This window comes from Podarcis cretensis (genome assembly GCF_951804945.1).
Source record: "Podarcis cretensis genome assembly, chromosome: 10".
NCBI lineage: Eukaryota > Metazoa > Chordata > Lepidosauria > Squamata > Lacertidae > Podarcis > Podarcis cretensis.
The window spans coordinates 2923655-2937053 of NC_137179.1; the positions used below are offsets into that span (position 1 = coordinate 2923655).

Here is a 13399-nt window from a genome sequence, read left to right on the forward strand (position 1 = left end):
TCCTCCTTTCCCAAGGTCCTGTCAGTCCCTCTGAATTCAAGAACACAGATTGCAGAGGAGTGTGACACCTGGGACTTTTCATAGGTACTCAGGATGTTGTTGGGGACGCAAGAGGGGGGCTCAGAGTAGGCAATGTCTCCTTTGCATGGAGACATGGATTCTTTGTCTTGCTACCAGATGACTGAATAAAAACCATAAATACGGACATGCTTGTTCTTCTTGCCTTTGGTGCTACTGGGGAAGGAGAGGATTCTCCATGCCTGACACTACCTCTCTCTGCCAAGCAATAGCAAGAGCCCATGGGGTCCCAGACACTCACACAGGGTCTGTGCTCCTTTGGAGAACTGAAGACATGGCGGAGACTGTTGCAGCTTTAAGAAATATGATTTATTCACCTGGTCACACCTCTAGTCTACATGGAGGGAGTCTAGATCTTACGGCACACACATTTCGAGAGGCAACAGCATAGGCAACCGTCTGCCAGCCTGCCCAAGATGGATCTCAGCTCTTCTCCCTTCTTCTCTTTCCCAACAGACCTTGCTCAAATATCTCCCTTTTCCTGTCCCCTAAGACACACACCCCATCACTTTGGTCAGGTCTCACTCCCCAAGTGAAAGGATTCTCTCCAATGGCCCATTGACACCTTTTGTCATGTTAACAGGTTTGCTGTTCCCTAAGTCAGCCAGGCTGGTTTGCATAACCCTGTCCGGCACAGCTCTGCAGATTGTCCTTTTAACCCATATCCCAATTAATCAAAATCCCAGCCTTTATTCATTCCTAGGATTTGGGGGTAGGGTGTCAGTTTGCATTTCTTAGTGCAGAAAGTATAGATGTGTAGAGATCTTTCCTATTCTACTTAATTCAAGAGGGTTTTGGAAGCTTCTCTGTGTGAAACAAGCAAACAGAAGATTCATGATGTTTGGGGTATTCCTTCATAAAAGTTAAGTACAGCTGGCTTAATCAGGTTTTTTAATCTCTTCTTCAAGGTCATGCTGACTATAAAAGGAAGGAGAGAAGGAGCCTAGGTTTCACTTTCTCTTTCTGTCTCTCTTCCTTCTGGTGTGGTATACAGTGTTAAGGTTTAGACTTATTGTAAGTTATTATAAGTTAAGTCTACTGCAACTGGTTTTCTTATGGACAGTGAATGTATTGGATTTGTGACCATGGTGCTCATTTGCCTTCAGTAGCAGTAAAGCTCTGCTGGATGAAATATTAATTGCCTCTGGTCTATTTTTTATTTATTTTTTAATCCTGCAAAGTGTTTAAGTTTTTACTCTGCTAACTATAGGTCAGAATTCTGCTCTGGATCAATATTGAGTAGAATTTATTGACAGGTTATGGGCCCAGAAAGTTCTTTTGATGTGCTGATGGGTTCCTGAGGCTGAGCAGAGTGCTGAGGAGATCTGGTTGTGCAGTGCCAGAGTGTTTGCTGTGAATGAGCAAAGGAGTAGCTGCACCAAAATGCTGGAGGGTGAGGAGGACCTGGAGAGTCTCCGTGCCTGGGCAGCGGCGGTGAAGCAGCTGGAGTGGATGCCGGCCGTGGTGATTTACTAGTTGGGTAGCTATTGTGGAACAGCCTTACAGTGCTGAGAAGCTGGAAGAGGCTAGATTCTGGAAATGGTTGTCAGCGGTTGGTGCAGATGCAGCATTGGGAGGTATGGAGAACCTAGAGGGGCTGGGAGCTGGCAGCAGTTTTACTGGTATGCAGGGGACGTTTATATTTGCCTACTAACAGTGGTAAAATAAGCTGTAGTCCTATCTTAAAGGAGTAAGTGATTGATTAGGCCTGGGAGACTGGAAAGTGTCTTAATGGTTTTATAGCAGGTCATTTGCTGAGCCATGTTTCCTTTGGGAGAGCATCCCACATTGCAAACTCTTTTGGGGTAATAAATTAACTGTAATAGTTTGGAGTATAAACTGTAAAATGTGAAATATAAGGTGTTCTAATTCGTTGTAAAATACACTTTGGAATTCTTAAACGTGGAATATCCTTCATCCTTCCTTTCCCTTCTTTCTTGTTTTCTTGTTCTTTTTTCTACCACTTCCATTTAATGGAAAGAAAGAACTGGAGGAATTATGAACATAAGTAGGAGAATATGGTTCGGGATTTGGCCATTTCCCAACACATCTCTCTGAGATTTGGTGAGTTGATGGCACGAAAGACACAAAGACCCATTGCCAAATCCCAAGCAGCTTGCTGAAACCATCTTCGTTTTATTATTCTATAGAATATCTGATGCTTATCATGGTGGCCTCTAGCCTGGCCCCTCTGCTTTATAATGCCTCCCCCCTACCCCAGCTGCCCCTCTCAATCCTGCTCTCCTGAGGGCACAAGCAGATCGTAGTAGTCTTCGGAGCCAGGGTAGTACCCTGGTGGATCTGTGAACTGACTTCGAGGTGCCATCCGGGGCCCGGGCTTCTGCGGTCTGTACCTAGTCCTGCGGCCAGGCCTCCGGTTACCCCAAAAATAGTTCTCCCTCATCCAGGGAGGGAAGGAGGACCTTGTGGTCTGCACCTGGGGAGGAGGCCTCACACCCCACTGTGGGGGCCTCACCCAGGGAGGCCTGTGGGGTCTTGGCCTGGCCGCTGTAGGTAAAGTCCTCGGCTTGCGCGCTGTTGTGGCCTGGGTCTGCGCCAGCAGCGGGGTGTGTGTGGGAACCGACAGCTGCAGTTTAGAGGTCCTTTGGATCCAGTCTAGATAGTACTGCGTGGAAATGAAGACGCTTGGCACCTTCGCTGTGCCGCAGTACACGGGTCCGAAACTGGCGACTCCAATAACCCAGTAGCGCTCAGACCTCTCTTCCCTGCACATCAGGGGGCCTCCACTGTCACCCTGGGAGGGGGAAAAGAAGGTGGTGGAATGAGGTGCAGGCATGATGCTGTGGAGATCAAGGCAGAGGCAAATGGGGTAAGGATACAAGGCTCAGCCATCCTGTCAGGGGGCAGCACAGCACAACAATTTCACTTATTCCCGGTGGAGTAGAGGGTCAGGTTTAAGGGGCTCGTTTTGACCTTTAAAGCCCTATGCGGCCTAGGACCCACGTACCTACGGGACCACCTCTCCTGGTATGCCCCGCGGAGGACATTAAGGTCCACAAATGGCAATATCTTGGAGGTCCCAAGTCGCAAGGTGGTTAGATTGGTCTCAACTAGGGCCAGGGCCTTTTCAGTACTGGCCCCAACTTGGTGGAACGCTCTGTCACAGGAGACCAGGGCCCTGTGGGACATGACATCTTTCCACAGGGCCTGCAAGACAGAGCTGTTCCGCCTGGCCTTTGGTTTGGACTCAGTCTGACCCTCCCCTTACGGTTTTGATTTAGGGGCTACTTGTGCTGGTCCAGGGGGGAGGTTACCGTGGGGCGAGGTCGAAGACCTGAGTCCTCCACGGGTGAAGTGGGGTCCACAGCGAAGAGCCAGGCATGGACAGGAACTCTGGGGGAACAGGACTGGGTGCTGGCCGAAACAGCTCTTCATCGACGTTGCTCCCGCAACCTGGGACCAGGCTGACTGGCCTTCATCTTCTCTGAGGCCAGGGGCGGTCCCGGCCCCCAGGAGACCCGCCTCTCCTGGCCTTAAGGCGAGCACTCCTCCTGGGAGAAACCAGTTCCCTCCGCCTCTCTGCCCTGAGCCTCTGCAGCTCAGGAGAGGCTGGAGGGTTACTGGACCCAGGGGGAGACTCACCTTCCCCTGACAGGGCTGGGAGAGGCGCACCTGCCGGCAATGTGTCCTCAATCACCTCCGGAGCCAGAAAGGATTCACCTGGTGCCTGCTCCTGAGGATCCGGCACAGGTGCAGGTGCTTCAGAATCAAGGCCCTGCCCCAGTTCAGCTGGCCCTGGAGGCGGGGACTCCTGTGCAGGCTGGGATTCCTCCGGTTCAGCCTCTGAATCGGATTCCCAGGCCGTCACACTTCTTTTAAAATGAGGCTGCTTTTTAAATTGCATTTTAACCTGTATTTTAAATTGGGTTGTTGTTGTTTTTTCCCCTATTATGTTTCCATTGTAATTTTACTGGTGTTAACCGCCCTGAGCCCGGCTTTGGGCGGGGAATAAATAAATTTTATTATTATTATTATTTGCATTAAATTCCTGCCTTGCAGGGGGTTGGACTAGATGACCGCCCCAAGGTACATTCAACTCTACAATTCTAAACGTATACCCTGCTTGATTGTACAACAGCAACCCCAAGGCAGTTTACGAAGAGAATGAAACAATAACGAGTAAAACCAACTCTTGAAAACATTCAGAAGATAAAACCAGCTACAAACTGAAAACGGATTGAAACATATACCAACATCCTACATTTAAAGTGTGTGACTCCCTCCCCCACAAGAATTGTGGGAACTGTAGTTCACTCCTCATGGAGATCTGATTCTGGGCACCCAAATTTCAGTTCCTTGAGATTCTTTTTTTTGGGGGGAGGGGGAATGTGCTTTGACCGTGTGGTGTGTAGACAGCCTTGGAGAGCAGCCTCAGCTCAGCTTGCCAGGCATTGAAACTTGGTGAGCCACAAAAGAGCTGTGATGTGGAGCCAAAGAGTGCTACCCTTCATCAGGTGAGCACAAAATCCTGACCTTGGCTCCTGACCATGGTTCACCCTACCCTGCAGATTGAAATTGTTCCTTCTTCGTGTCCGGCACAGACGTTCTGTGTAGGGATCCTCCTGCCCCACCGCATCCCACATTGGATTCTAGTGTAGAGACTCGTCGCCCCTTCTTGCATGATATCAGGAGGGGTGGAATCTGTGAGCAGAAAGCAGCAGGGTGGGAATGGAGATAGACAGCTGGACGCCTGAACAGGGGGTGCGCTGCCTGTGAATCCTAACTGGGGCAGGGGAAGGAGAGAGGAAACGGGGAAACTCCTCAGAGCCACGCCGAGAAAGCAGACGTGTGGATAAGCACTAAGACCTGCCTAACGGCTAGCTGCTCTCAGTCCGTGGACCAGCAGTACTATTTTTCTAGAAAAAGAGGTGCCGGAACTCACCACAAATGCCTTCCCTCGTCTCTTATAACAGCAATGGCGCCCACCTGAGAGGGGCCAGAATGGAGCTCCACTGAGTTCTGGCTGAAAAAATCCCAGCTAACCATGTTTTGATTTCATAAATAGTTGGTGTTGGTGTTGACCTTTAAAGCCCTAAATGGCCTTGGCCCAGTATACCTGAAGGAGTGTCTCCACCCCCATTGTTCTGCCCTAACACCAAGGTCCAGCTCCGAGGCCCTTCTGGCAGTTCACTCACTGCGAGAAGTGAGGTTACAGGGAACCAGGCAGAGGGCCTTCTCGGTGGTGGCACCCGCCCTGTGGAACACCCTCCCACCAGATGCCAAAGGAATAAACAAACTCATCCATGCAAGACAGAGGGGAAGTGGAACAGGGGTAGAACAACTGGAAAGAAAACCTCTCCTGCGAGGAATGAACCTTGTGCTGCCCAACCAGGAGCATTTATTCATTCAGAGCTATAATTTTTGCCATCGTCACTTCCATTTTATTTACTAACTTTCCTCCCACTGCAAGGGCTTGTCCACACTTCCACTCGTCCCCTGCCTAGAAAGCATGAGTTCAAGGGGTTTGTGCTCTCTAGGCATGAGTCCGAGTGGTTTTCTGCTTGCCCTGTTACTTTCCCCAGGAAAACTCACTCTTGACTGCTGAATAGGAGCAAACAGCAATCTGCGGAGAACTCGACTGCAGGTTTTCCCCGGGGGGAAACAGCAGGATAAGCGGCAGTGCAGATAAGTCCTAAACCACCCCGGAAAATGCCAGCTGGCAGTGAAGGTGCAGCTGATGACTTTATTTCAAACACTTCAGGTGGGCCAGTCCTCCTGCTTTTCACAAGGTTGCTCTCACCTTTTGGCAGGAGGCCGCCCCAGCCGCTGATGTAGCAATGGCTGAGCGTCAAAACCTCCATTTTTTCGTCAGGCAGGCAGGCTGGCTGGATGTAGTCACTGCAGTTGACGGGCTCGTCCATCTCCAGCAAGGCAATGTCTGCGAACACCACCTCTCCTTGTTTCAGCTGGTTGTCATACTTCTCATGTTTCACCAGCCTCTTAATGAAGCGCTGCTCAGCCTCTGGGCCCAGCTTCTTGATCCGGTTGGAGCCAAGAACAAGCTTGTACTGGTCTCTGCAGGTGGGGCCAAGAACAGGGATAAATGGCTTGTGGGAGGCTGTTCTTGGACTCTCTGAATGTAAGAGAAAGGATGGAGAAAAAATCCTCCCTCCCTCTCTCACGAGGCTGGAACACCTGGATATCCAGTGAAGCTGGCCCCACCTCCAAAAGGATATTGCAGAGCTGGAGAAGGTTCAGAAAAGGACCACCAAAATTATCAGGGATGTGGAGAAACTCCCCTATGAGGAAAGGCTGCCACGCTTGGGACTTTTTAGTTTGGAGAAAAACTGGGTAAGAGGCGACATGGTTGAAGCCTGAGAGGTTTTATTATTTATTTGATTCAACTTGATTTCATTTGTATATTGCCTTCATCACAAGATCCCAGGGCCGTTCACAGGATAAAAATCCAAGGTAGAAACACAAGTAAATAGTCAAAACAAAAAATAACAAAACAATTCCGTTCCCACAAAAAAACCTGTAGAATATTAATCAGCTTTATAAAACAAAAACAAAAAAAACAAATACAAAATACCAGTTAACACAGAACACTTAAGAACAATAAACAACACCCACACAAGTTAGAACATCACACCCATTAAAAGCACAATTTTAGCACAAGGGGGCTGGTCCACGTTCTGGGTCCTCGTTCCTGTGCCTGGCCCCTTTCCCTGGGAAAACCTGCTGTTTACATCTAAATTGGAGCAAACATGAATTCATAGAAAACTCGATTGACATTTGTTCTGATTCAGCGATGAACAGTGTGTTTTCCTGGGGAAAGCAGTGGGAGATAGAAGAAGCCTCTCGGATCTTTGCCTACAGGTCTCAGGACAAATGGAATTGTGGGTGAGCCCTATATTCCTATGAACCAAAAGGGGGCGGATCGGCCCGAGTGCTCACAGTGATGCAGCTAGCTGCTCTAGCACCCAGAGCCGAGTGCACCCAGGGGGTGGGGCTAGCCACCCACGGAGGCGGGGATGGCATCCCAGGGGGGTGAAGTGAGCATCCTGCGGGGTGTGCATTCCGGGGGTGTGCTGCCCGCAACGAGTGTCCCAGGGTGGCGGTGTGATGATGTCACCCCCCCTCAGGGATGACACTCAGGGTGGACCACACCCACCGCACCCACCTTGCTCCGCCTCTGAGTGCCCAGCCCTCTGAAGTTCCCAATGGGATGCTGGACCAACTGGACCTTAGTCCTGATCCAGTAGGGCAGTTCCTGGGCTCTAGACTCCACCATCCCAAGAGGATGGCTCTGTGTTCAGGCAAACTGCAGTTCCTCCAAGTATCACCTGGAAGGCAGAAGAAGGGACTCTGCTTCCTTGAGATGCACCCAGGCTGCTGGGCTTGCAGATTCCACAACCCTCCCCAGGAACAGCCTTCTGCTAATCAGACTTCCCCTTCTGCTTACTTTGGTTTTGGGAAGCAGTGGACTGCACTGAGGACCCATTGGGGGCCAATGAGCGAACCTCCGCAGCTAGGAAAGTAGACGTTCCCTCGTACTTTTGTCTGGATGCTGACCATCCACGGCCAGGTCCCTGGAAGAACATCGCTGCCGCCCATAATACGCATCAACTTATGGCTGCTTGCCAAGGGTCGTCTTCCGCAGATGCCACTGAAAAAGATAGAGAGCGTCAACAGATCATGTGCATGACATGGGTGGATTGTGCAGCGCTTTGAATATTGTGATCACACATTTTACCTTTTTTTACTGACACAGACTCCTCATATATCATCTGGTATTTTGCAGGTCCTTTATATAGTTCAACAAATTTTATTTTTTTTTGGGGGGGGGGAATTCTACTATTATTATTATTATTATTTTTTAAAAATCCAGCCTTATCAATTTTATGTAATTCATGATAGTAACCTTGGGGGATCTGTTTGGATGCCATGGCTATAGGTGGTAATCAACAAGACTTGTCATAGAATCATAGAATCATAGAATCATAGAGTTGGAAGAGACCACAAGGGCCATCAAGTCCAACCCACTGCCAAGCAGGATACACCATCAGAGCACTCCTGACATATGGTTGTCAAGCCTCTGCTTCAAGACTTCCAAAGAAGGAGACTCCACCACACTCCTTGGCAGCAAATTCCACTGTCGAACAGCTCTTACTGTCAGGAAGTTCTTCCTAATGTTTAGGTGGAATCTTCTTTCTTGTAGTTTGGAACCATTGCTCCGTGTCCGCTTCTCTGGAGCAGCAGAAAACAACCTTTCTCCCTCCTCTATGTGACATCCTTTTATATATTTGAACATGGCTATCATATCACCCCTTAACCTCCTCTTCTCCAGGCTAAACATGCCCAACTCCCTTAGCCGTTCCTCATAAGGCATCGTTTCCAGGCCTTTGACCATTTTGGTTGCCCTCCTCTGGACCCGTTCCAGTTTGTCAGTGTCCTTCTTGAACTGTGGTGCCCAGAACTGGACACAGTACTCAAGGGGAGGTCTGACCAGAGCAGAATACAGTGGCACTATTACTTCCCTTGATCTAGATGCTATGCTCCTATTGATGCAGCCCAGAATTGCATTGGCTTTTTTAGCTGCCGCGTCACACTGTTGGCTCATGTCAAGTTTGTGGTCAACCAAGACTCCTAGATCCTTTTCACATGTACTGCTCTCAAGCCAGGTGTCACCCATCTTGTATTTGTGCCTCTCATTTTTTTTGCCCAAGTGCAATACTTTACATTTCTCCCTGTTAAAATTCATCTTGTTTGTTTTGGCCCAGTTCTCTAATCTGTCAAGGTCGTTTTGAAGTGTGATCCTGTCCTCTGGGGTGTTAACCACCCCTCCCAGTTTGGTGTCATCTGCAAATTTGATCAGGATGCCCTTGAGTCCATCATCCAAGTCGTTGATAAAGATGTTGAATAAGACCGGGCCCAAGACAGAACCCTGTGGCACCCCACTAGTCACTCTTCTCCAGGTTGAAGAGGAACCATTGATGAGCACCCTTTGGGTTCGGTCAGTCAGCCAGTTACAAATCCACTGAGTGGTAGGATAGTCAAGTCCACATTTTACCAGCTTCTTTACAAGAATATCATGGGGCACCTTGTCAAAAAATGCCTTGCTGAAATCAAGGTAGGCTACATCCACTGCGTTCCCTTCATCTACTAGGCTTGTAATTCTGTCAAAAAACGAGATCAGGTTAGTCTGACATGACTTATTTTTCAGAAATCCATGCTGACTATTGGTGATCACAGCATTCCTTTCTAGGTGCTCACAGACTGTTTGCTTAATGATCTGCTCCAGAATCTTCCCTGGTATTGATGTCAGACTGACTGGGCGGTAATTATTTGGGTCCTCTCTTTTCCCCTTTTTGAAAATAGGGACAACATTTGCCCTCCTCCAGTCTGCCAGGACTTCTCCTGTTCTCCAGGAATTCTCAAAGATGACTACCAGTGGTTCTGAGATCACATCTGCCAGTTCTTTTAATACTCTTGTCTCAGAGTACATCCACCAAAAGTAATGGACCTAACTTGTTTGTGTTCATTGCTTTCAATCGGTCTACTTCAGAGGGTTGGCTGAAATGCCACTAAATCTCATGAGACCCTGAAGGCAAAATGGAAGGAGAGCAACCCTGGTAAATGGACAGGCAGACAGAAGACCACCTGGGGTCTTTTTCCAGGAAAAAAACTTCTTCCCTATTTTGTCTTTCCTTACAAAATGCCACCCATCAACCCAATGGCCTCTTACTCGCAATTGCTGACGGTTGCGTTATAGGTGGGCTGGAATGCAGCAAGGACCAGAACAGAGAGGACCAACCATCTCATCCTTCAGGCAGCTCCCAAGGCTACAAGATCCACCTCACCACCTTTCCTTAGAATTCATGACATCATAAAACACATGAATCCAGGTTCTGCCCAGAGAGCATGTGGGCAGCCTAACATCATCGCTGCTTTATGCTCCTCCTCCTCTCTTTTTTTGAGACACACAAATGTTATTAATATTAACAGATGCCAAAACGAGGATAATAATAGTAACAACAATAATAATTTTATTATTTATACCCCACCCATCTGGCTGGGTGTCCCAAGCCACTCTGGGCAACTTACAGAATATATAAAACATAATAAAGCAGCAAACATTAAAAGCTTCCCAATACAGGGTTGCCTTCAGAAGTTGTATAGTTCTTTATCTCCTTGACATCTGAAGGGAAGGTGTTCCATAGGGAGGGTGCCACCACTGAGAAGGCCCTCTGCCTCGTTCCCCGATTCCTGGACTCTGCTCTTTAGCCATGCTGGCATCCTCTTGGTCCAGGTGGTATTTTTTCCTCAAGTGCAGTATACATTATTGTTGAGATCCTCTTATTGTGGTTTTGAATAACCCCTAAGTGTTCTGCAGGGTTTTTGCCTTCTACCTTCCTTTCTACCAGCTCCCTCATTTTTGGGAAGTCCCTTTCTTTGAAGTCAAAGGTGACTACAATGAATTTACTTGGCAATTGTCCATTACATATATAAATTGAATTTGACAGCACTGTGGTCACTCTTCCCAATTAGTTCAGCAGCACTTTCATCTAACCAGATCCTGGCTGTCACTTGAGATAAAACCCAGAGTTGATGTTCTTCTGGTCAATTCCATTACTAACTGAACTAGGACAGTCATTTAGTGTATCTATAAATCTTAGCTCTTTGCTGTGTTTCGAAGACATATGCAGCCAGTCTAGAACATCTCCTCTTTGATTGCATTCTCCATCAAAAGCTCAGTGTATATACAGTATCTGAAAGACTGGGGGGGGGGGATTCCCGGTCACGTCACATCCCGGCCAGCCAATTGGCTGACTCTGGGGGCGTGTCCTGCCTTATTTAAACCAGGATGCGGCCAGGGATCTCCCTCTTTGCCACCTACCAGCTGTTCCTGCTTTTCCCACCCTCCCGCCCTATGAGGTTTTCGTTCTTTGACCTTGCTATGGACCTTGGTTGGTTGCCATTGAGGGGCCTGGTAGGAATTTTTCCAATTGGCAAATTGGCACCAGCCACTTGGTTTTCACCTACCTCGTAGCAAATCGTCACAACTTTCTGGGTATTGGTGGTTAGGCATTGGTATTGTTCTGTAGATGGAAGAGGGGAGGAAGCGCCATCACCTGCCCCACATATTGAAGGGTAGTCCGGTAAAGGATTCCAGGGGGCGTGGTCCTGTCTGAAGCCTAAGGAGGTGAGGGCCTAAGGCACGCCCCCTAGCGGTGACCCCGGGGGAGTTCCTAGTTGATGTGCATCAGCAGGACTCCCCCTACTGGTGGTTAACCCTTCCCGGACTTCAAGCGGATGGGCTGAAGTCGAATATAGTTGGTTAGGACCAGTGCCTAAGCCAATACCGCTCATCACCAGGAACCAATAAAAGTTGTGGCCTTATTTAGCCCATTAACCTTAATAATTGTGTCATGTGTCATTATTTTCACGGGGGGGGGGGGGACTTGCCACGCAATAGCATCAGATCAATACTTTCTGCTCTACAAAATGCAAACTGACAAAGCCAGCCCAGAAATTCGCTGTCTGGCATAGCCCTGCAGCTTGTGCTTTAATCCATATCCCAGTTAATCAAAATCTTAGACTTTGTTCATTCCTAGGGTTTGGAATGAACCTGGTCAAACAAACAGATGGCACTACTACCAACCAATACCGTTTTCAAAATATTACCTTAGGGAGGGGAGATGGCATTTTAACCTTAACAACATCCATTCTGGCTAGAAAATCCTGCATTCCTGGACTTTTTTTGTCTCCAAAAACATGACTGGGGGCTCATGCGCATTTCCACTTCCCTGCCACTTTCTGAAGGGAAAACTTGCTCAACCACAGCAAACGGCAGTTGGGTTTCTGCAGATTTAGCACTAAAGAGTAGGTTTTCTGGGAGAAAGCGGTGGGACAAAGGCAAAGCTACTTGGACCTGTGCCTGGAAAACATTTGACAAGTTGGGAAACTGCCCAAGCCTGTGCTTTCTAACAAGTGGAAGAAGCATGGACGAGCCCAGAGACTTATTCTAGGGACAACAGGATCAGAATGTTGGGGTGAAGAGGCAATGAAACAACTCGCAACCAACAACATAAAGAAAACTCGCATGCTTGTAATCAGGCTTGACCAGCCTCGTGTCCTCCAGCATTTTAGGACTACAAATCCCATGAATCTCAGCTGGCAAGGCTGTGTCAATTGATGCTGATGGGAGCAGCAACCCAAAGCAACTGGAGAGAAGAAGAAGAAGAGAAGAAGAAGAAGAGTTTGGATTTGATATCCCGCTTTATCACTACCCGAAGGAGTCTCAAAGCGGCTAACATTCTCCTTTCCCTTCCTCCCCCACAACAAACACTCTGTGAGGTGAGTGGGGCTGAGAGGCTTCAAAGAAGTGTGACTGGCCCAAGGTCACCCAGCAGCTGCATGTGGAGGAGCGGAGACGCAAACCCGGTTCCCCAGATTACGAGTCCACTGCTCCTAACCACAACACCACACTGGCCAGATTAGCCAACACTGCTATAAGTAAAGCAGTAGTGGGGAATCTCAGGCAGGGGGCCACATGGGGTCCTCCAAGCCTTACTCACTGGCCCTCACTTGCTCCCAGCCACACCTGGTCTCCATAGAACATTTCCCATGTCAGCCCTGTTTCCCAACAACCTTGGTGCTTTCACCTGGATGGAAGGTATCCTTGGACTCTGATAATGACCCTCACTTGACCAGTAGAGAGGGCTGGTGTGTAGAATCCAAGGCAAGCTTTAGAATTGTTGCTCCACCAGCTTTTGCCCTGGCTCCGCCCACCATGGGCAAGATTATTAGGAAGGGAATATGGTCACTCCGGACAAAGAAGGTTCCCCACCCACGGACCCCTGAACTCACGTCCAAACCCAACTGGCCATTGAGTTTGCAGGGTCTGTAGACAGCCGCCTTCCGCTATGGATATCTTGAATTTTTCTGGCATTGTTGCATTGACACCATTGTGATATTTTGTTAATGACCTTGGAGTTTCTAAGGGAGGGTGGTGTAAAAATGTTTTAGTAAAATAAATGCTGCTAAGCCATGCTCCCTGCCTCCATACACAAATTGCCTCCAGGCACAAATACACACAACTTACATGAAGTCCTCCTCATGACTTCCAGGTAGTTCTCGGCTTTCTGCCCAGGTTTCCCTGATGCCACAAATCATCCTTTCTCTTCCCTAACCCTGTATTGCAAGGGGTTGGACTAGATGGTCCTTGGGGTCTCTTCTGGCTTGACAATTCTTTGATTCCAGCTGTCCATTGCTGCTTCCTTCACTTTCTCTTCCTGCTCACCAAGTGCTGAGTTTCAAACCGGCTTCTTCCGTTCTTGCACCTTTGCCAAAGCCA

At 48.5% G+C, this 13399-nt stretch overlaps 1 protein-coding gene across 2 annotated transcripts; it reads right to left on the reverse strand.

The window, feature by feature from the left end:
* Nucleotides 1–2194: 2194 nt before the first annotated feature.
* On the reverse strand, nt 2195–13304 carry LOC307224879 (acrosin-like). Of its 2 annotated transcripts, none has more exons than XM_079992047.1 (5): nt 13141–13304; nt 7505–7708; nt 5840–6114; nt 4601–4740; nt 2195–2833 (listed from the first exon to the last, which is right to left on the reverse strand). In XM_079992047.1, exons 1-5 carry the CDS (start codon nt 13161–13163, stop codon nt 2309–2311), a joined length of 1167 nt encoding a protein of 388 aa, XP_079848173.1. In that variant the 5' UTR covers nt 13164–13304; the 3' UTR covers nt 2195–2308. The 2 variants fall into 2 exon arrangements, with proteins under 2 accessions (XP_079848173.1, XP_079848172.1); XM_079992046.1 differs by lacking the exon at nt 13141–13304 and adding an exon at nt 9788–9935.
* Nucleotides 13305–13399: the final 95 nt, after the last annotated feature.

Excerpts from the sequence above, each read along its gene's own strand:
- LOC307224879 (XM_079992046.1), bottom strand. The coding sequence starts at position 9,864 with ATGAGATGGTTGGTCCTCTCTGTTCTGGTCCTTGCTGCATTCCAGCCC. Across the intron at positions 7,709-9,787 it reads GCAACCGTCAGCAATTGCGA|TGGCATCTGCGGAAGACGAC; the intron begins GTAAGAGGCCAT and ends TATCTTTTTCAG. Across the intron at positions 2,834-4,600 it reads GAACAATTTCAATCTGCAGG|GGTGACAGTGGAGGCCCCCT; the intron begins GTAGGGTGAACC and ends TCCCCCTCCCAG.